At 41.6% G+C, this 22837-nt stretch overlaps 1 protein-coding gene across 2 annotated transcripts in view; it reads right to left on the reverse strand.

Moving 5' to 3' along the window:
• The window catches only part of MSRA (methionine sulfoxide reductase A), a 273064-nt gene that overhangs the window by 64211 nt on the left and 186016 nt on the right, over positions 1–22837 (reverse strand). For both annotated transcript variants that reach the window (XM_054988245.1, XM_054988236.1), the window contains one exon: positions 10377–10483. In XM_054988245.1, the coding sequence (XP_054844220.1) occupies positions 10377–10483 (107 nt within the window). The remainder of the gene's footprint in view (positions 1–10376; positions 10484–22837) is intronic.

A 22837-nucleotide genomic window follows, 5' to 3' on the forward strand; every position in this document is an offset into this window, starting at 1 on the left:
GATATGGAGAGTAGCTTTGTGTCCTGCCTTTACAAGGGTGTGGCAACCGCTGGAAAGTAAACCGTTGTGGCAGATTAGGCTTCATTTTTAACTGCGTGGTTTCAGCTGCATGTTTTTTTGTTGTTAGCCTTGTCTCTGAGGAGACAAGGAAGGATATAAATATTTTTTTAAAAAAAATCTTTTGGTGAATTCTAATTCTTCATCTTGCAACCAGGAGATTCAGCAACGAAGTCACAGCAATCAGAACTGCAGTTTATCTGCCAGGTCTGTATTAAGACAGAAGACATAAGTCCTTCAGTTAAGAAATGTTAGGGCAGACTTACATGGGCACCTCAGGCTTGGTGACAGCTTCCTCCTCTTAGTGAACATGTCATAGGATTCATTCACTGCAAGGCTGCTATTTAGTTTGCCAATGCAAAATCTCTCACTGGTGGTGTGTTTCTACTCAAAGCAAGTGATAATCTCATTCCCCAATATTATTACAAACATTTATACCCGATGCTTTCATCTTGTGATGCAAAGGCAGGAAGAAGCGATGAACTGAGGGGAAAAGGACAGTTGCCATGATAAGAGAGCAAAACTGGCCTAGTCTGCTGCACACAAAGGTGCTCTCAGCTAATTTCCAACGGCCACTTTAAAGATTAACAAATTAATCATGGCATAAGTTTTCGTGAGCCAGAGCCCACTTCGTTAAGCTGCATGAAACTGGTGCTAAATTTGGCTGAAGCGCTTACTAGACCAATGGTTAATGCAGCCCTTATCACTCATTGAGTACTCAAGGGAAATAGAAGCTGAACTCCAACCATTCATCATTCTAGAGAGACTCATTAAAAACTAAACAAGCCAATGAAAACAAAAGCAGATAAGATGTAGCTAAAGTTCTTCAGAATCAGTTTATCTCTAAGCAGAAGAAAGATTTTATTATAGAGTGACTGGGGAAGCATTTGCTAATTCTAGAGGGCATAAATTTGGATAGTTATTACAGATGGAAGTACTCCGGTGATTTCAATCAGAAATAATGGATTCTGGGGTGGAGGGGCTGTGATGTCAGGAGCACAGATTTCATCTGCTAGCTTGTGGATGAAATGCAAATTTTCTTAATCTACAATGACTGGAAAGGGGTGTTATCTCTTACTCATGTGCAGAGTACAACAGAAGGCCCAGAAAGAGGAACAATGTTTTGTTGGTCTCTAAGGTGCCGCTAGACTAAAATCCTGCTTTTCAGTTCATGTTAACTTCTGTTCAAAGAAATAAAAACATTTCTTTTTCATCGCTCCTCCCCACCCCCACCCCACAATGATTTAACTTGTTAGAGAAGAAAGGCAGTCCAGTTCATTCTTTTAAGCACTTAAATTGCTAGATACTGCCCTAATGCTTTCAAATATCTTTTTTTTTAAAAAAAAAATCCTGAATGGTGGAAAATACATGCTCCAAAAGAATATGGAAATCTGACAAACGGCATGAATGCAACACACAGCCACATGCACTTCATCTGGTCTCATTCATTTCAAGGGAGCGTCAACACGAACAGCTCTTGACTGCTTGTGAGCAACTGAGAAATCCTTATGTATCTGACCTGGGTCTAAAGGGATCCTCACTTGCCTCATACTGTTGTAAGTACAAAAAATGTGTTACTGTGTAATTTTCCCTGAAAAGGAAAACGTGGGTAGAAGAGATGAAGCCTTGCTATCTTTGATAAATAGATATTTTAACAATGTCACTGAAGCATTAGTGTGATGTTACGCACAACAGACCCATGAGAAAAACCTCAAAGTAATGCATCGACCAGTTTAAAAAGCAGAGCATTAATAGTTAATATCGATCAAAACACAGGCAGCCAATCTGTGGCATATGCAAGTGGAAAGGATCATTATGGTATACGTTGCATTGCTTCCTGTTTCCCTACTCAGCAAAGATCTAATGCATGGGACTATTTAGTGTTAGACTAGGATCAGGTAGAATGAAATTGAAATCATTCTATAATGTTCACTGGGTGATCTTGGACCAGTAATTCTCAGACAATGCAATACCATTACCCGGGGTGGGGGGGATTGTACTGTACATAGGCACTGTAGTGTGCACTATCATTTACTCCAATGTAAGATTAGGTTTTTCCCCAGCTACGCCATAAAAAAGAGGGGGTTGTCTTACGTTTGTGAATAAATTAGTTATTTCCACACAAAAAAAGAACCACCCTGGGGGGTATATAACTTTTTTTAGGGGGAAATGATCTTACATTTGGGGTGCCTTCCTTTCTAGTAATATGGTAGTTTGGATTTACCAGTATCACACTTGCCAAAAAGCACGGCCCCAGCTGGGTTAGAATAACTAAAAGTAACATGAGCAAAACGTGGGTTTTAGGCTACTGCCTGTGAAGATACGAGGGCAAAAAAAAAGCACGTGTGTGTGCATGCATGAGATGAGACTATATTTTATAATTTAGACTACAAGATTTAACTTGAGCAGAGGGCTGAACCCTTAAAAAAGCAGGTCATTTTAAGAAATATCTTAACCTAATAATTAAACTCTGTGTAAGGTGCTGCATCTGATTCGGCATACTACACCACCTTCTTCAGCTCTCAACCGTCTTAGGCAGGGAAGATCTCGCTTGTCCATCTCAGAACTAACCATTTCATTAATAACAGAAATATCCTACATTCTCCGGAATTGCTGCGAAAGCTGTAGAATGTAACATGTTTCTGGTCGTGCACAAAGCACTTTACCATCATCACTTGAGCAGCCACAACTAGAGTTAGGGAGAAATTGGGTAACTGGTTGCCCAGATACTGGAAATGTAAGGTTCCTACTTAAGACTCTCAAATATTTATTTTACAAATGAACTACTGTCAGAATGTAATTTAGAGAGCGATTGAGATCAAAGGAGAACAGAGTTTAAAATTAAATCTGGTCCAGGTGCAGAATGGCCCTCTTGGTTCTTCAATTGTCATTGCAATTCCGATGACAGCTGTGCTGTAAATGGAAGTTAATTATAATATCTGAGGCCTGTCATCTGCATTTCCGCCGTTTGAACTGGCAGGAGTAAAGGCCCCGGTGTGCAACCCAAGCTGAATCCTAAACAGTTCAAAAGGAAAAATGGCTAGATGTTAAACAAAAGAAGCACACAGTCTGCTGCTGTTCACCCTTCCCACTTGACTACTGTCCTTTGGCAATGTCCATACATGACAGGGTCAAGTTAATGACATCAATGGCAGGGGGAGAGAAAAGGACTCTTGGTGACATAACCCAAGCAGTGTACGCAGCTGGCAGTTCAAGTGACCTCCTGAACGGTGCCCTTCTTTGACATTGTCTATTAATACATCCCAGGCACAGAGTTGATAGGAAACAATGGCAGGCAGGCACCCTGCACATGCGACCCCTGACACGACAGGCCTTTTCTTCTTCCTCCCGAGGATGCAGCCAATGGGCACATTCCCTAGGCTGGCTACCATGGCAACCACGCTGCTGCTCTGCAGCACATTTAACATGTCACGTGAAGGAAGATGAATGTGTTGGAAGGAAGGGAGGAAGCAGCAAGGAGAAGGAGGGAGCAGATCCCACTCAGCATTAAACATTCCCACCAGAGGGAGCGAGTCAATTTTAAAGAGCAAAAATGGTCATTTTCTACTTTTTAAAGTTTCAAATGCACAACAAGCAGCGATATACCTATGTGCATTTTCAGCGTTCTCTTTTAAACATGAAACCTCTTTCCAAAGCAAAAAGGATGATTTCATTATATAACCCTGACCCATTCTCAAAAAGTCATCCTGTATTCAAACAATGCATCCTCCATTGCTTGAAAGAATTTTTTCCCTTTTCTAACACTCTCTTAAAAAGTTAATGGTGTATGAACCACAAACCCACTGTACCAAAATCCCAAAGCAAAGCATGCTTGTTAAAAACAGCTGTGTTTTGCCACACACTTCAAAGTTATTACAGGATAAATGATACCAGTTCTGAGCTTTATTTTGTTCTATTTTAAAGCCCATCCATACAGGAATAGATATTATTATATGAACACCATGATGGGCAATTTTTATTGTCTTTTCCCTGAAGTGAAGTATAATTGGAGCCAGGATTTGCCAAGTTTTAGTTGCGGCTGTGCCAGCCCAGGATGGTGTGAACAAAGAACAATGTTCTTCTGAACATGTGCAGAATAACCCAAAGCCGCAAGGATTAAAGTTACACGAGCATCTTCTAGAAAGTGGGCATGATTTCCAGGCAAGGTAGAAATGTCTTCAATAATAAAGAGATAAAAAGTACACATACCAGAACCTCCAAATAGGCTCTTTTTTAAAGATGTGGAAGGAAGTGTGACTTAACAATAAACACTTCCACTCACTGAATTATGTTCTCTTTTATATTCTCTCTGACGGCTGCTATGCCAAAGCCAAACTGCCTTCCAAAACTGCCCTTTCATGTCAGCCTCACTGATTAGAAATTGCTCCCAATAATTAATCAGCCAATGGGAACTTGAAAGTGAAGGGTAGCTTTGGGAAGCTTAACGTGTTTGCTATTTATTTTCAATAAGTTTCATAATAAAAAAGACTAATGTTACATAAATATTTCATTTATTTACTTATTCTAAATATTTTAACTCACTTTTGAGCACAACTGCTCAAGGGAGATGCAGAATGCATATGCTGTATTTTAAGGGGATCAGTGCTAACACGACAAATTGGGACAAGGAGCGCTTTAAACGTTGTTGTTTTTTAAAAGTCTGATACTGACATGCACACAGAAATTCAAATACAGAGATGGATGTCTTTATGCGGTGAACAAATGTTCCCTAAGTCCACACTTTCAAGAACTGTGCACTCATCCAGTTTTCAACTTGGCCTTTTCTGCAGCAACTCCCAATGCTAAGAAAACAAAAAAGCAGCAAGGTTTAAAAAGCAAGTCTTGCATCTTGGCATGGGAAGATTAACACATGAACATTCACGAAGCTCCTTTATACTGAATCAGACCATCGGTCCATGAAGGTCAGTACTGTCTACTCTTACTGGCAGCAGCTCTCCAGTGTCTCAGGCAGTGATCTTTTGCATCAGCCACTGCCTGGTCCTTTTGACTGTAGATGTCAGGGACTGTACTTGGGACCTTCTGCATAACAAGAAGATGCTCTATCATTAATTGACCCCTGCCCCTGCCCCTCCTCACGCTGAGGCCAAGTCTCAGGAAAAGAGTACTTACACCCCTGTGTCATTGTATCACAGTATATTGTCAGGGCTCTTTCATAGTCCTGCTTGGATACAGCTGGGCTAGGACAACGGATTTGGTACCTTAATCTAGTTGCATCTTCTATCACCTCCCAGCACCCTATAGTTTAAAAAATAGGAAAAGGCCGCCGAGAGGCTATTTTTCAGTTGTAATAATTCTGTGTTCCTACCTGATTCTAGATTCCTGCTTGTTCCCTATATCTAGATTATTTTTCTCATATGAATCTGCCTTATATCAAGCCAGACTACTTGTCCATTAGCTCAGTATTAACTATCATGACTGGCAGCACCAGGGTCTATCCCACTTGCTACATGAGAAGCCAGGTGCTTGGCCACTGGACCATGGCTGCTTCTCTCCCTTTATTAGAATATTTCTTTACCAGCACAGGATGGTTTTTACCATTTTCTTGTCTGTTCTAGATTTCTTTGTCTTGATCCTACAAAGAACGTTGGACCTAACTATGTATTTGCATACAGGGTTAGAAATGGGATGTATCTAGAATTTAAACCCATAGATACTGCACAGATACAAAATGAAATATGCAAAATGCAGAAAGGTAAGCTTGCATTTTTTTCTTAATGTGGTTTATGTAGCCTTTCCTAACTTCTAAATAGTCTCCTATTATCATAAATAAGGGGAAATAGTTAACGGAGGCCATGGTAAATCCTCTGAGCCAAGAAAGAAAAAAAGAAGTGTGTCAGCTGCTCTATTTTAACTGTGCTGCAGTCATGTCCCAAGGCCACCAGAGGGCAATGAAATAAACCAGGTTCTCCCTTGGTCATATTTCTGAATTTTCACATCTTACAGCAGGCGAGTCAATTACAGCAGCCTTCTCCCTTTGCTGTAATAAAATGCCATTGAATAATGTGGACGTTTATTTGCTATGGCAGTTGATATTTAACACCAATTTGCACATTTGGAAGAGATAACAGCAAGTTTGAAGGGGGGGGATGATCACATAAGATATAATTAAATGACTGAAATAGTAAGAAATGATTACACCAATACTGAAATAAGTCAGTTGATGCCTAACGCTTACGTAGAGACACAAGCAGACCGTTTGGCTCAGGGTGAGCCCAAAATCACACATAACAACACCCACTGCAGTTCCTCCCGAGCAAAATGTACTCGGAGCATAAAGTGCTCCGGTGCTGCAAGGGCAGTCGATAGAAGTTCCCGGCATGAACGCACATCTGCTTCAGCCCACCCCTCTGCAGGAATCAGCAGAGGCAGACCTCCCAGCATCCCTGGGGTTTGGGGAGTGTCAGTAATCCAGAAAGTAATATTAAAGTTAAATTGCATTAAATGGCACCCTTCAAACATCCAGGCTGCACTGAGACTACGTAACGTATGCATATAGAACAATGCAGAGGAGCGACATATACCGCCCACATTGTCCCAAGAATTGACATTTGCATTTAATTTGAACTGACTGTGTCAGTGGTTCTTAAACTGCAGTTCATGGGGGAACCTCCGTGTAATTTGTAGACTAGGAGAAAGCTGGGGCAGCACAGATTCAAAGCATAGAGTTGCTCCAAGAGCTACCTATCACTTTGCTTTGCCCTGCCCTTGACTGGGAGCAAGTCATCCCAGCAGTGCCAGCTTACAAAAAGGGGAGTAGATCACAAGGGGAAACAGAGGCAAAGAGAGAGCAGGAAGGGAGAGTATGGGGATGGGGTTAGGGGAGGGCAGGAACAGTCTGGTCTCTGTCTTTAACATGTGTTCAGCGCTGGGGGAAAAGAAAAAGGCTCCCTTCTAGTGAAGTCATAAAGTTGCAGGGAAAATGTCTTAAAAAACCAAGTGTAAGAACTTCTGAGCTAGGTGAATAGCTCTAGTGAATTCATTCTCCAACATACTTTTGAGCAGAAAACAGGGAAAATATAGAATGATGGCACATCAAGAGCAAACTGCAAAGACGAGATCAATGGACTACAAATGGATCAAGAAGCAATGGAACATTAGCAATAAAGAGACACTGAGGGACAACAAGACATACACTGGGAATCGGTGATCAGATCTCCTGACATGTAATTTGACGTTTAAAAGCAGCTGTGGGAGAAGGGACAGGCAGGATTTGGACTGGGACCAGGATGGTAAGAAAGGGAAACAACCTTTACCATGCACAGGCTCAGACACACACTTTCATAGTCAAAACTGCCCCCTATCACTACTAGTATAGCTTCAAACAGAAAAAAGACAGGCACCTATATCATATCTACCTTGTCTCCTTTCTGGAACCAACAGCATGGGGGGAGGCATTTGAGATGCAGGAGAAAGGGGCTACTCCCCCCTCTGTCCCAGCTTTGTGGCCCTTCCAAACCACTACCCCAAGGTGCTTACTGAAGTTAAAGCACACACCAGGAAATCTAATCATGGACCCCCAACATAATGAGAAAAGATGCAGCTGCTTAGAATAGTCTCATCTTTTCTACATACAGGCATGGGGGATCTTCCTGGAATGGTACCATTTTGGAATGCAAATGGCAATCACTTGTTTTGAACTCCCCTCCCCACACCATTACACCAAAACTCTGTACATGGAAAGCTAGCATGTCAGGAGGGAGGAGGAGGTTGGGAAACAAAAGGAATGGCTGAAGACAGAGAAGTCCTTACAATGCAAACTACCACTTGGGATCAGGGAACTGACACTTGCTTGCTCACAGTCACGTTTGACACCTCCTGTCAGTCAGTCACAGGCTAGTACTTTTCCATCCAGCTTGGCAGCCCAAAACAGACAGACAACGACAAGACAGCCAGCTCTAGCTGGAGCACACTAGGGGGCAGATGCAGACGCTCACCCTCTGCTTAAGTGGGCCCTACAAAGAGAGTCATGCCTGCCAGCACAGCATTTGCAAGTCCAATATGCCTAACCCTCCCTTAATCCACTCTGGGATCATAGGGTAGATGACATGAAGAAACCAACAGAGGATAATGACTAAAATATAAAATACTGTATTACTATGCCCCATATACATTTAACTGCAGGTACTAAAACAGGAATTAGATATTACGGGAACCACATAGCAGCCCTGTGTTTAAAGATGTAAACTTTTTGGAAAAACATTCCCCTCCACCAATATATTTCTTAGGGAAAAACAGTTGAAATGTATGTAATACTTTATTGCATCTCAACTTATTTAACTGCTTTCAACAAGAATACAAAGGAATTTATACTTTGTAAAAGCTACCGATAGTTGCAATGCTACACTCTATGATACCTTAGCACATGGGTCTTAGCTTTTCCCATTTGAGAGGTGGGGGAGGGAGTTAAAAACAGAAAACATTTTTTTTTTCAAAACAGAAAGTAGTATTTGCACAGAAACAATCTCACATAATCACAACAGGACTGGCATGCATATTTGGATATTGATTTTATAACACTGAAAACTCTTAATTCTCCAGTAATCTATTATCATCATAAACATTACAGTGTAGTAATTTATATCCTAGAAAATACTGTATATGCCTAAAAACACACACGGGAACCATCATTCTCTAATGCTATATGTTTGTGTTATACATTTTAAGTGAGTAAAACTTTGTCTTAGAAAAGAGAATATATTTCACAGGACTTTTTTTCTCAGTAGAACATGAAAGGAAGACTTTCTTCCCCCCCTCATTCCCCCCCTCCATTTTCATCTGGGAACTTCATATCTACTTGTGTCTTCTCCTCCTTTCAAAATATAAGAGCATAGAGCAAAAAATACCAATTCTTGCTCTCAGCTGCTAATTGCATGTGGAAGTTGCATGGGTAATGGGCCTCTCTAGTTGGTCCCTGATATCTCCTAATACGTTTTCATTCCACCCCCACCCCCACCCCCACCCAAGTATGATTGTGGGTATCTTTTATGTGCATTCAACTGACTCCCAGAAAAAGTCATACTAATAATCTCTTCAATTCCTTTATATATCCTATAAGGTTCCTCTTTTAATGCAGTGGTTCTCAAATTGGGTTTCAAGAAACTCTGGGACTCCTTGGATGCTGACCGGCGGTTACTCAATGAGAAGATCAGTAATGATGGACAAGTTCTGCTGTAAGACACTTTGACCAACATCTACCATTAAGGGTCTTTCAACGCAATACTCAGGCAGTCACCTGACAGGTTTGGATACAGTATAGGCTGAACCTTCAACTCTTCGTTCCCCAATGGGGTTGTTCAGAATAGGGAAGAGTGAACTGTTTCCCCATCCTGTACAATTTCACCAATCAACCTCCCCTCCACTCCCTCTTCTGCATCCACATGTGCGCATACACACAAGGTCAATAACACAAGGAAAAAAGATTTTTCTGGTCAGATATCTGCATAAAAGCAGAGTGTCTCATCTTGTTTGACCCTGAGAAACTGTCCAAGCATATGACCCAGAATCCTCTGCAACGCACACTGTTCTTCAGGATGTGTACAGAATCTTTGGTAGGCAAAAGAACATGGAAAGAGGTTCCAAGGCTAGGCAGTTTGAAAATTAGTTTACTGCCTGTAAAGCTTTTTAGGGAAACAGATAATGCCAGCAGATTTAAATACCTGAGAAGAAGCACCTGAGGCATTCTAAACCAGTGTTATGGAAATCTCAGCTGTTGCTGCAGATAAACAGTGACATCAACACGATGTTCACAGTTCCGAGTGATGAATCCTCTCTTCTACCATATATGACACCACAAAAAAGGATATCAGGACCAAAATTATCTCTGATGTAAGCGTACTAAAGCTAACTGGTAGATGGGGAAACTATTAGGCATCTAGTCCCCACAGCTTAGGAAATTAATGCTAGCACTGTCATTTGGAATTCTGAGAAACATTTCAGCAATGTATAAGCTGATAGCTAAAGCTTGGATGACAGTTCCTAAAACAGTCAGATGCTTATGAAGGGTCTGGAAGTTCCTTGACTTCAAGTTCTGCTCCAAAATCCATACGCAGCCAGCTACTTATCCACACAGTGGTTAAGTAGCTGGCTGCGAATCAGCACTCTGTTGGTTTGGATCCCACTACTGCCATGAGCTCAGCAGGTGGCCTTGGGTAAGCCACAACTCTCAGCTCAGCTCCCCAGTTGTATTGTTGGGATAACAATAACACTGACTTTGTTCACAACTCTGAGTGTCTAGAGTGGTATATAAGTGTAGTAGTAGTAGTAGTAGTAGTAGTAGTAGTAGTAGTTACTACCATTACCTTCTGGTAATCTTCTTTAGATTTCAGGGCAGCCTCCATCTGTTCTGAGGAGTAAGTGTAGATGGCAGATCTATACTGCGTGCCAACATCATTCCCCTGCCGCATTCCTGAAAAAATTCAACATAAAACACAGAAAGGGTGGGTGGGTGGGTGGGTTTAGTTTCTGGTCTTCCATCTGACTACCCATGGTGTATAGATTTAAACAATCTCATTTTAGTGCCTTTCTTCTATACATTTAATGAGCACTTTATGCATTGACTGAGCAACCACCCTTGTCATTTCTCATCTAGCTTAAACAGACATGAAATTGGGAGGCGGGGGGACTAAATGCATGTCATGGCTTGATGACATCACCAGTAACTAAGTACAGCTGTAAAGCATTAAGAAAAATCAAGAGAGCGATTGCATTATATGCTAACGTTTAATTTATTGAAATCAACAGTCTCTTAAAATATTTGTTTGGCACTACAAAAACCACTGTAAGAATACAATTTTAAAGAGACCTTACAAATCTTTCCTTCTAAAGGTTGGAAGGTGCTTATTGAAAAAAGTGACATAACACCTTTGCAAAAACAGGCAAATGTTTTCTTAACATCCTGATCTGCTTTTACAAGAAAGAAGGTCTGGTGCCGGCTCCACACAACAGAAGGCTAAGATTCATTTGTTCTTTTGGCTGAGGGGAGAAAATAATACTGCAGACAGGTAGACGGATCACTTCGCCTGTGCAATTCAGAATATTATGCACGATGATGTGCTAGAGCTCCAACATAAGCTGATGCTACTGCATTAGGCAACAGCCAGAGGTTTTTTTATTATTATTAATTTAGGCACTTTTAACCCGCTATTCTCTGCTCAATGCAGACTTAAAGCAGCTTACAATATCAAAAAAGGCTAAACAAAAGAAACCCATCAATTCTACAAAAAAAATTATACACATGTTACTAAACAAAAATGCCAAACACTAACAAACTAATCCACAAGATAGGAAAGTAGAAACGCTCCGCCCTTGATGGAACCACTCTCTTTCCCCTAACAGGCAGGCAAGTATTGCCCCTTTGTGCTGCACATAAAGCTGAGAGAGGCAATAGCACACTTGCATAGATGCTTTTTGATGAACGTATGACTAGCTACATCAGCACAATCTGGTAATGAGGGAAGCAGTTAAAAGAAGCATACCTTAAATATAGCATGGCAGGGCAACACTATCCTGCCATAAACATGCTATTCTAGATACATCAGTGCATGTTGCTCCATGAGTTGTTGCAGGCGTACTGATAAGTTCCAAACTGATTGGTAACAACAATCTGAAACTGTGGAAGTCCATCACTACAGCACACAAAGGCAGACCAGAGAGAGAAAGTGTTTTTGCCATGCTGGCAGGTGATGTAATCAAGGCCAAGGTGCCATTGACATCCCAATCAACCCCTGATCAGATATCAACAGCTATATAGCTATATGCAACCTTCATTGTCAAGAGATAACTGATGTTTGGTGTAAATTCCTTTGGTAACTATAATTACTGAAACCCACTAACACAATGAGTAAGAAACAAGATAAGAAGTCTAATTTAGGAAGCAACAATAAATGATGAATAACCCTAACCATCCTTTCTTTGCACAGAAGAAATAGTAAAGCAAACACATTTTGGGGCATGACATTTACCCACAGCTACCTTAAATGTGCCACTGTGGTACAGTGGTTAGAGTGCCAGACTGGAAATCCTTGCTCTGCCATGGAAGCTCGCTGGATGGCCTTGGGTGAATCACACACTCTCAGCCCAACCTAACTCACAGGGTTGTTGTGAGGATAAAATGGAGGAAAGGAGACTGATGCAAGTCTCGTTGGGTTCCCACTGGGAAGAAAGGCAGGGTATATAAGTGACTTAATTTTTTTTAATTAAATGGATAAAAATATGTACAGCCAAAATCAAGAGGAATCTTAAAAGGAAAAAACTGATGGATTTGTGTATTAAATATCCCTCCTCATTGGCCAAAATGTACAATGAGTACAAAACAGCCACTTAAAATATCGTAATACTAAAGCTAAGAAAAACAGGGTTGTACATACCTGTAACTATCATTCATCGAGATCTTCTGTGCACCCCCACATTGGGACTGCAATGTCTCTCTTAGCCATCGGCAGGCCTGCGTGTGCGCAGTCCCAATGTGGGGATGCACAGATGAACAAAGATGAACACATGGGTTTGCAGAAAAATCCAAAAAGTTTTTTAAAAGAATACCACCTCTCCAAATATAGAGCGGCATCTATGCATTCACAGATATGGCAGGAAAAAAGTTCAGCGAGCATCCCAAGATGCTGTGCAAAAGTAAGGTGATGACAGCGGTAGGTAAATGACCTCCTGCTCCACAGAGGAAAAGAAAAAAGATAGGTGAGTGACTGGGAGAAAGCAACACTAAGTTGATAAGCAAGGCAAGAAAGAAAAAACAGGCAACTGGGTGAGCTGCCAGAAGGGAATCAGTTATACAGGTAGCTGGAGGGGGGCAGGAAAGTAGACTAAGTGGGTATGCAAGCAGCCAGAGGTAGGAAGAGCCAAGCACATGGGGAGAAGGCTGAAAGAGGATTGTTTAACCCTGGGGTTGTATAAAATAGGGTTGCACTTACTATAACTGTTGCTCATCAAGTGGTCTTCTGTGCAGGCACACATGGGATCCTGTGCATGTGTAGGCCAGCCGCAGACTCCTAAAGTTCCTAGAGGTGCAAGATGCTCACTTGACCTTTTTGTGTGCTTTTTGCCCTGGCACAGCTATAAAAGGGTGGGCAAGCGGCTCTCTCCCTCAGTTCTCTAAGCTGCTGGTGCAGAAGGAAGATAAGAATAAGAGCTCATGTCGGGGAAGGAGGGAGGAATGTTTGTCTCCACAGAATCATCATGGCTTCTGTGCAGTCTCACATGGGAGATTAGTGAGCTGACTTACCCAGGAGGAGGGTGTGAAGCTCTGTATTTGAAAAGACTCTTCAGGACTGTTTTGCCTACTGTTGTGTCCCATTTGGAGTCCACATCAACTACATGTTTAATGAATGTAAATGGTGTTGACCCGGTGGCTGCCTGCATAAATCTAGTGGAATGCCCAGTTTGAAGGCTGAAGAAGTGGACTGCACCTTTGTGGAGTGTGTCCATATATGGAGTAGACGAGGTCAGTGACATTCTTCATAACAAGACTTAATGAGCCCCACTATCCATTTGGAAATAGTCTAAGCAGAAATTTTCTGGCCAATTTTCTTCTTTTTAAACGATATTAAAAAGTTAGGATCCTTTTGAAACACAACTGTCCTATCTAAATAGAAACACAAGGCACGTTTAACATGTGTGTGAAAGCCTTTGTGTGTCGTCCTAAGGAGTCGGAAAGAAGACAAATAGAACAATGTCCTGCTTCATGTGGAATGCGGAAATAACTTTTGGCAGAAAGGGAAGGCTTGGACAGAGAACAACCTTTCCTGAAAACATCTTAATAACAGGAGGGTCAGATCTAAGGACTTGCAACTCACTCACTCTCCCAGCTGCTGTTATGGCTACCAGAAAAACTATTTTCACTGACAATATTTTGAGCAAGCAGGTAGCTAGGGGCTCAAAGGGCTTATGCATAATAGAGATTGGAACTAGGGAGAGGATCCACTGAGGGAAAGGCCTTGAAGATATAGATTATCGGCCATGTCGGCCTCCCACCTTTGGGGTGGGGAAGGTTCTCCCCACCACTGCACCTTGTTAATTTGTTTTATTATTTGTACGTTGATTTTAGTTTTTGTTTTTATCAATTTTAACTGTTCACCGCCCAGAGCCCCTGGGATGGGCGGTATATAAATTGAATAAATAAATAAATAAATAAATTATCTAGACCTCTAGGGAAGTCCTTACATTCTAACTGAGCAAAGAGAGATTTCCCATTTGTAGTGTCATCATGATAGGTGGAAATGGCTGCCAGATGGACATCAATGGAGGAGTTTACCAATGCTTGGTCTTTTAGGTGAACCAAATAATGTAAAACGGAATGTAAGGAACAAGAGATGAGATTCAATCTGCACAAAGGGAAAATCTCCTCCATTTATCCAGATAGGACTTTCTGGTAAAAGGTTTCCTGGCCTCTAAAAGGATGTTTTGGAATGGGGAGGGAGAAAACTAGTCCAGGGGAGAGACAAACCAGGCTGTGAGATTTAGAGTGCCCAGGTCATGTTCTACTGCAGACCAACATGGCTATCCACCTAAAAAGTGGCCAACCAGTTACTCAGGAGAATTAACAATAAAAGCTGAGGCCTTCCCCTGAAGTTACCTCCTGGCACTGGTATTCAGAAGTTTACTCCCTCTGAATATGAAGGTTTTCTTTAGATACTAAAGTAGCCACTGATAGACCTGTTCTCTGTGAATACCCTTTTAAAACTGTCTGTGCTTGTGGCCATCACTACACCCTCTGACAGCAAATGTCACATTTTTAATCACTTGCTATGTAAATAAGTATTTCCTTTTGTTTGTCTTTTCAGTAACATCTGGTTAAGAATATCTAAAAACTTCACTGAGGAACTGGAGGCCTGGAAGGAGGATGTGTATTCCCCAAACCTTTAAGGAATTTTTTGAAATGTTCTGTGCAAAAGAAATATTTGCTCTTTAAGGACCCATGGAAAGCAGTAATAGCTAGATGGACGCTAACAGAGGTAGTAAATAGTCCAAAGTGTAATATGTATTCAAAGCCATGGCTAATTCCATTGCTTGAATCCCTTTCAGTACTGCCTGGGGAACAAAGCATTTACACTTACAGACACATTGGTAGGAAGTTTCCTAGCTTCTATCATAATTTGTTGATGACCTCAGGGAGGAATTGCATAGTGGTTAGAGTGTTGCAGTAGGATCTGGGAGACCCAGGTTCAAATCCCTACTCTGCCACGGAAGCTTGCTAGGTGACCATGGGCGTCACACCCTCTCAGCCTAAACTACCTCACAAGGTTATTGTAAGGATAAAATGAGGGACAAGAAAACAATGTGAGCTACTTTGGAGAAAAGACAAATAAAGTAAATAATTTTAATTATGCTGAAAAGGGAGAAAGTAGTATGGAGTTATTTTGCAAGTGGGTCCCAAAAAGTATATGAAGTTTAGAAGGAGCTTCCATCAGTTAGAGGATTTCTGTGCTGAGATCTTTTGTTAGTCTGCAGTATGGATCTTTGGGGTGGTGATCCTGCAGTAGATGCACCAATCTGAAATTTGTACTTTTTCTTGGCACTTACCGAAGGAACGAGTTCTCCATGACACTTGTATTGTCATGGCAGAGCTAGGGTATATACTTTTAGCTCTCATATATTTATTGGGAATATTTTCTTGGACTGACCAAGTGCAGCTGATGGTTTGATCTGTAAAAAAAGCAAAATGACTAGGGAGGTATTCATTACTGACAGCTATTTCTGATGCCAGAAATTCCCAAAAGAACCTTGGCAAGGAGGTTCTCAGTTACTGTCCACAAACTCAGGAATTATGGGAATATGTAACAATTTTTTTATAACTGTGTGTTACAGGATTGAAAGCTGAAGAGATTTTTACGCAGAACTGTGGAGAGATCAATCTAGCCCTCTATGGTAGTGAAGACTATGAAACCCAACAGTTTCTGGATGCTGTGTGTAAATTTAAAATGGCACAGAAGAAATCTGTGTGTCATGGAAATAATCTATTTTACCTTTTCTTTCAGAGGATTTGGTGGCGAAGCTGTGGCTCAGTGGTGGAGCCTTTGCTCTTCATGCAGAAGGTCCCCGCTTCAATCACCTGATCCTCCAGTTAGAATAATCCAATAATGCATAATGGAAAAGATCTCTGTCTGAGATCCTGGAGAGCTGCTACCAGTCAGAGTAGACTACACTGGCCTTGATAAACCAATGGTTAGACTCAGCATAAGGCAACTTCAGGTTATCATGTGAATCTAAGATTGTGTCTATGAACTTGATGCACTGAGACGGCAATACTTTGGACTTAACAACAACAACAACAATGTGCTTATATACTGCTCTTCTAGACAGATGAGTGCCCCACTAAGAGCAAAGTCAGTATTATTATTACGCCCACAATGCAGCTGGGGAGCTGGGGCTGAGAGCTCTGGTTTAGCCAAGGCCACCTGCTAAGTTCATGGAAGTACCGGGATTCAAACCAGCAGAGTGTTGATCTGAACTCCGAACACCTAACCATTATGCTACAGTGGAAAAGAGCAAGAGTCCAGTAGCACCTATAAGACTAACAAAATTACAGATATAGTATGAGCTTCTTCAGATATGAGCTGTGACTCACAAAAGCTCATACCTCATACCCAGGGCTTTGAGTTTAAACTGCCCTCCGCACTGGCGATTTAAATTCCCCCCTTGCTCCAGCTGACTGGATTTAAACTTTAAATGACTGCTTTTAAACTTTAAATCGCCCTCTGCACCACTCACAAGTGGTGCAGAGGGTGATCTAAACTCCCCTCCCTCCCGCTTCAGCTGAGTGGCACCAGTCAGCTGGAACAAGGAGGGGATTTTAAAGCTTAATGGTCACCAGCCACGTGACCATTTTCTAGAGGTGCCGGAACACCATTCTACCATATTCCAGCTGAAAAAAATCTCTGCTCATACCCTACCACTAATTTTGTTAGACTTATAGGTGCTACTGGACTCTTGCTCTTTTCCACTGCTACAGTCAGACTAACATGGCTACCCATCTCAATCTATCATTATGCTACAACAGCTCTCAGAATATGCAAGTCCAGATTTTGGGTGACCTGAAGGACTACATGTACATGTTATTGCATTGTTTCTGTTGATGGAGTTGTTATAATCCATTGGTCTAGGTTCAGAAATAAGTTGTATCCCTTTAGACTCAGATGAACTATAACACTTTGTAAAAACTCGGGAGACTGTGGACAATGGCACAAAAGTGTACTGGAACGAAAAGACTGTTACACTGACGGCATCTTCCTCCAATTTACTGAGAAACTGAGGTATCATTTAGTTATAGTGCCCAAAATCATACACTTCATACAACAACTAGAGAATGTCTTTTAATGAAATCATTCTGAAATTTGGAGGAAGGGGGTATTTATTTAACAACCTCAGATTGTCTTGTTCTTGTCTGGGAGAAAACACCTTGAGTGAACTCTTCTTGCACATTTTGTACAAGTACCTTCTACAGCATAGTTACAATTTTATTACATCCATTAACAGATACAGGAGGGAGATCATTTAAAACAAAAGGGGAGGTAGCTTGCTGGGCTTTCTGTAATGCAATCTTATGAAACTACAGAAAAGGACCCACTGATTTCCGTAATAGGCTCCCGTGGTAGTTTGGTGCCTGCAGCCTGTCGGGGAAAGAAAGGTTGGCTGTGGGAATGGTGATCATACAGTCACAAACACTGCAGGGAACTCCCTTTGAAATCTTTTATGGGACCAAGATCTGAATTTCCTTTTCTGAATGTTTGAAATGCTTTCTTCTCTAAAGATGATGTAGCCCCCATTTCCACTTGCAATTGGGCAGAAAGTGGTGAAGCTGGTCTCTGTGTAGCCTATGAAAAGAACTATACTGTTTTATGTACAGCCTAGCAATTTGAAAAGCTGGCCAGGGGGCTGTTACATCTAGTGACCTGCCTGTTAATCTATCATTCCTCATTTCCCAGGATATCATGAGCTTAAGTGCTACAGGGCTCTCACTTTGGCTCTGTTAGATTGGGCTGTAGGCTTAAGCCAGGCATGCTTTTTCAAAGGACGTAGTTACGGTAAAAATTTCTGGCTGTATATTCTGTGACATGTTTGGCTGTATTTATCTGCTGTTTAGACAGCTTAATTGCTACAGCACGCAAAATATTAGATAAATTTTTCTTTTCCTGTGGTATGAGAAAAAAGGAGATGTAAGTTCCTAAGGAAGAGGTGATAACTCCCAGTAATTGCCTTACTGAGCTATTTTGAAGGTGAATGCTGAAAAAGAATAGGCTTTTCTCCCCACTGAATCTAGTTTTCTTCTTTCTTTGTCTAATGGGGTAGAATTAGCAGTTATGTCATTGATTTCTTTGCATGATTTCTACAACTATGGAATTTACTGACTGTGTGCATAGAAAGGAACACCCCCTACTATTCCGTTTGTAAAACTGAAGAAATGTACCAAACGAAAGGTGGAACCAAAGCCAGATTCAGTTACTGACCCACTGCAATACATAGTAAGTAGCCCTTGCGTAATAGGAAAGGCTACTGGCACAGTCAGCTCTGCACACCATACTTTAAACCCTGGATCCAAAGCCTCTATATCCAAGATTATTGTTCAGCATACGTAGAGATTTAGGCTTTCAGCTGAAGAACCTGGGTTGGCATCTCCAACGGTGTTGTCCAGTGACTAATCCAAAAGAATTTCTGACTCCATACTGATAGTTTGAGGTGGGCATCCATGCTGGTCTGCAGTAGAAGAGCAAGACTCGAGTACAGTTGCACCTTAGAGATCAACCAGATTTCCAGTCAAAGCTTCCTTCTGTTGGCGTCTTAATTTCATTTCTTCTTCTTCTTTTTGCTGGAGGTTCTGACAGTGTCTTGTCAGTATCTTGTCAGATTTATCCTTAGGTGATACTGGAACATTGCTCTTCACTGCTTGAGGCTGGACCTGTCAGAACTCATGGATTAACTTAGGCGTCTCTCTTTTCTTCAACATCATTCACTGCTGAAGTTTTCCCACAAAGGGCAGCTTTTAAGTGGAAAACTCTATCACTTCGTGTGTTCAAATTACACTACTCACCAGGCACTTAGTGACACCATGCCCCCTCACCAAAGCATAGTACGCAGAGGAAGTAAAGTACTTTTGGGGCCACAGGGATCGTGAAAGGGCAAAGTGGCAGAAGCTGAAATAGTCTGCTTCTTTACACTTGCCTGTTGCCTTTTGTTTTTATATTGTTCTGCCTTTAAGGAATGGATCACTAAGTTTCGGCCTCTCATGATGGAAACAAGAGGACTGAGGAAAGCAGGTTTTCCCCTCCCTTTTCACATGACCCAGAGGTGGGAGAAACCATTGAGGAAGGAGGGGAGCACCTTGAGCACCGGTCAACTCTGGAACCTTCTACAGTTGGTCTGTGCACGTGCAGTGTCCATATGGGTCTGCCCAGAGGCTGCAACACTGAATTATTAAATTGAGGTTTTGAGAATCACACTCTGTTGCCAAGAACTCCCTTCTTAGACATGTGCCACCAGCTCCAACTCCATCTTGGCTCAACACGTTTCTTGGCAGCTATTTTAGAAGTTAGCAGTGCCTCTCTTCGGAGAATCATGGCTCTCCATAATCAGGCTATACGGTTCACTTCCATTATAATAATGAGTGGCCAACATCTTGGGTAAGAACCTGACCTACTGATGGAGCATCTCCATGTCTACCTGTTGCCATGAGGGCTCCCAAACTGCCCCCCCCTCAGTCTATCACTGTAATTTCATCAGCAAATGCAAGTCCTCCAGACTGAAAATCAGATTATTCTCATCAGCCTGTCTTAGGCATGAGTGAAGCCTCCATCCTGCGAGGTCCTTTTGTGCACCTAGGATATTCCCCAACTTGAGTGCAATCATCTTGTATTGCCCTCCTTGGAAAACCTCCCCCAAACCAATCAGAGCCAGGAAATCCACAGATGCTCACTCTAGGCTCACCCTGAATTTCCTTCCCCCTCCAATCATTTCTTTGATATTCCTTTTGTGTTGGCTTCTACAACTATTGGTGCTCTGCCAGCCAAAATCTGGTAGTCTCACCTTCTCTGCTCATTCAGAGGTTGCTAACTCTGAGGGAGGGGGTTATACTTGGGGGCATTTCCTTGCCATGAAGGAGCATCCCTCTGCTTTCTTATTTTCTCAGGAACATTATGAGCTCTGCCTAAGTCTCCTACTATTCTACCATTCCTGCCCCACAGGCATCAGAGCTACCCTCCAGATCATTCTAGCTGCTCTCTCCTGTGACAGCCTTCACTCAGGCTCAATTTTTGGATCATCACCCTTTGGCTAAAGGACAACATACACTACCCAGCTCAGCAGACTGAGGATAGATAAACTACTTCTGTTTCACTGGATTTGGTCATTTCATTTCTTCTCCTTCTTTACATTCCTCCAGTCTCCCCACTCCTCCTCATGGCTGTTTTGCAGCTTGCTCAGTCAGTAGCTCAGCTTTCTCTTCTCTTAAATCTTCAGAGACGTTCTTCTCAACACAACCATTTCATTATTCTCATGCCTAAGTGCCTTTCAGTTCCTGCACCCCTATATTTCCCTAAATATAATAAAATCAAAACTCTGTTTTGTGATCCGGTTTGTTTTGTGGTTGGGGGTAGCCTAATATAGGCACTTTGAGCTTGCTTGCCCACTAGCCAGGCAAAGCTTCCTAAACCATACATTCTGCTTCCATTAACTGGTGACTACATCAGTTTCCCAAGTTAGCCATGCCGCGGAAGCAGGAAGAGCTTTCCCCCTGATATTGAGCTTACATTTCCTCAAACTGGTCGCAGTTCTGGGTGAGTGATCTGGACCCTAGACCACTCGTGTGAAAGTGCACGTGGAAACAACATATACCACTTCTAATCTCCTTTCCACAAGAGACACACACACAAAAGCGGAGCCATTAACATTCTCCCTTCATTCTCAATGGATCCCAATGATAATGGAGATGGATCACTGCAGTTCTTTTTGGAATGGCACAGTAAGCCTGTGAAGGGCAGCTCAGAGCTCTCACTAAAGTTGTAAAAACATATCTACAGAGTTTTCTGCAACTGTCACTTATTTTCTGATATATTGATCAACCATTTTCCTCACCCCAATCAATACTTGCTGAGTTAGCAAGACTTCCTGCTACTCATCGTATGATTATTTAGCAGAAATCATTTGTACCATGTCACCCTGGCTTGATCTCATCACTCACTGTAACGATTCTGTGAACCAGGGCTTCAGAGTTGTCAAGGAAAGGAAAAATCTGAACAGAAGGTCAAAGCATGTTAATGAGCTTGCATCAAGTGTGGCGTAGTGGTCAGAGTGTCATACTAGGATCTGAGATCTCAGCCATGGAAGTTCACTGGATGATCTTGGGCTAGTCATACAGCCTCAGCCTAGCCTACCTCACAGAGCTGTTGTGAGGATAAAATGGAGGAGGAAAACGATGTAGGCTGCTTTAGATCCCCACTAGGGAGAACAGTAGGGTATGAATGAATAAATAATAAATAAATAAAAATTAGAGTCTGCCCACTTGTTTGCAAATCAAGTGTTTGTCTCATGCGCTAAACCCACAAGAGGACCTTCATAACAAAATTACTCAGCTGCAGTTACCTTTCAGCACTGCATGTAACTTTGTTTAGGACTGTATTATCATAATGGAAAGGATACAGAGAGATTCTGCATTTAAGAATGTTGCTTCGCTTTAACCATGTATCTGTTATGATATTCATTCACTCTGATACGAAGTTGCTTAATGACTTTATAGAGTGGGTGATGAATATATTGCAGCCATCAACTGATCTCGAAAAAAGATTCACAGGCCTAGTTCACAAATAATTTCTGACATGGTAAAATGAGGGGATTTTTCCAGTCTCAAAGGGTGAATGTAGTATTTGAATGTCTTCTGAAAGGACAGAGAACTGCTGTTTACCTCACTTCAGAGATGTGAAAGGGGGGGGATTTCCCCCCTGAGGACTTTTTTCTTTCAGTTTTTCTAAGAGAAAAAAAACAAAAATTCAGGGGCACACCAAAAAATTCCCGAGTAATATTTTCTCTTTTAGAATGAGTGAAATGTTTTTAAACACAAGGCTTTATTCTGGACATTTACATCTCTATACTCCCACATGATAAACAGTAGGAAGTCAAAAAAGACTATGTCAGAGCCAAACTACAAGAGACAGTGGCCACGGGCCCATCCTGTGTGTGGCTGCCAACACCATTTTAGAAGCATCTGTAGTTCTTTTAAAATTGATATAAGGCCCCCATCCAGAGAGTGCAGACAGTGCAGTGGCCCCAAGAGCTCTTGTTTCTTTTCCTCACTCCTTTTCAGGTGCTGAAACAGCAATGGGGGGCACTCTCACTTGTAGTTTGGCTCTTAGTGTCTCATATCACCATCCTTCAGGCTTTACAATGGAATCTGCTTGAGAGAAGAGTGAACCAGGAACACAGTTAGAAATGTAAAATGTCCAGAAATTTTTAAGCCATCTGAAAGGCAAAAAAGATTAAAAGTTGGAAAAAGAAAAAACAAATTTCGTACTCAAGAAAAGAATGTGTGGTATTAATAGAAAAACCAGTCTCATACAGTCACAGTAGGACCAGCGGCATATTTGAATGTCAAGTTAAAGTTTACAATGCTGAAACCATTAAACTTTTCAAATCTGTTCATCACACACGTTATAGCATCCTAAATGTGGACAAAATATGCACAGGAATTATCTTTATAAAAAGCTCTAGATTGTCTTCCATAAAAACCTTGTTGTTTTCACTCATTCCAAAATATTTTATTGGAGAT

This window comes from Eublepharis macularius, chromosome 1 (genome assembly GCF_028583425.1).
Source record: "Eublepharis macularius isolate TG4126 chromosome 1, MPM_Emac_v1.0, whole genome shotgun sequence".
In the NCBI taxonomy this organism is placed as follows: Eukaryota; Metazoa; Chordata; class Lepidosauria; order Squamata; family Eublepharidae; genus Eublepharis; species Eublepharis macularius.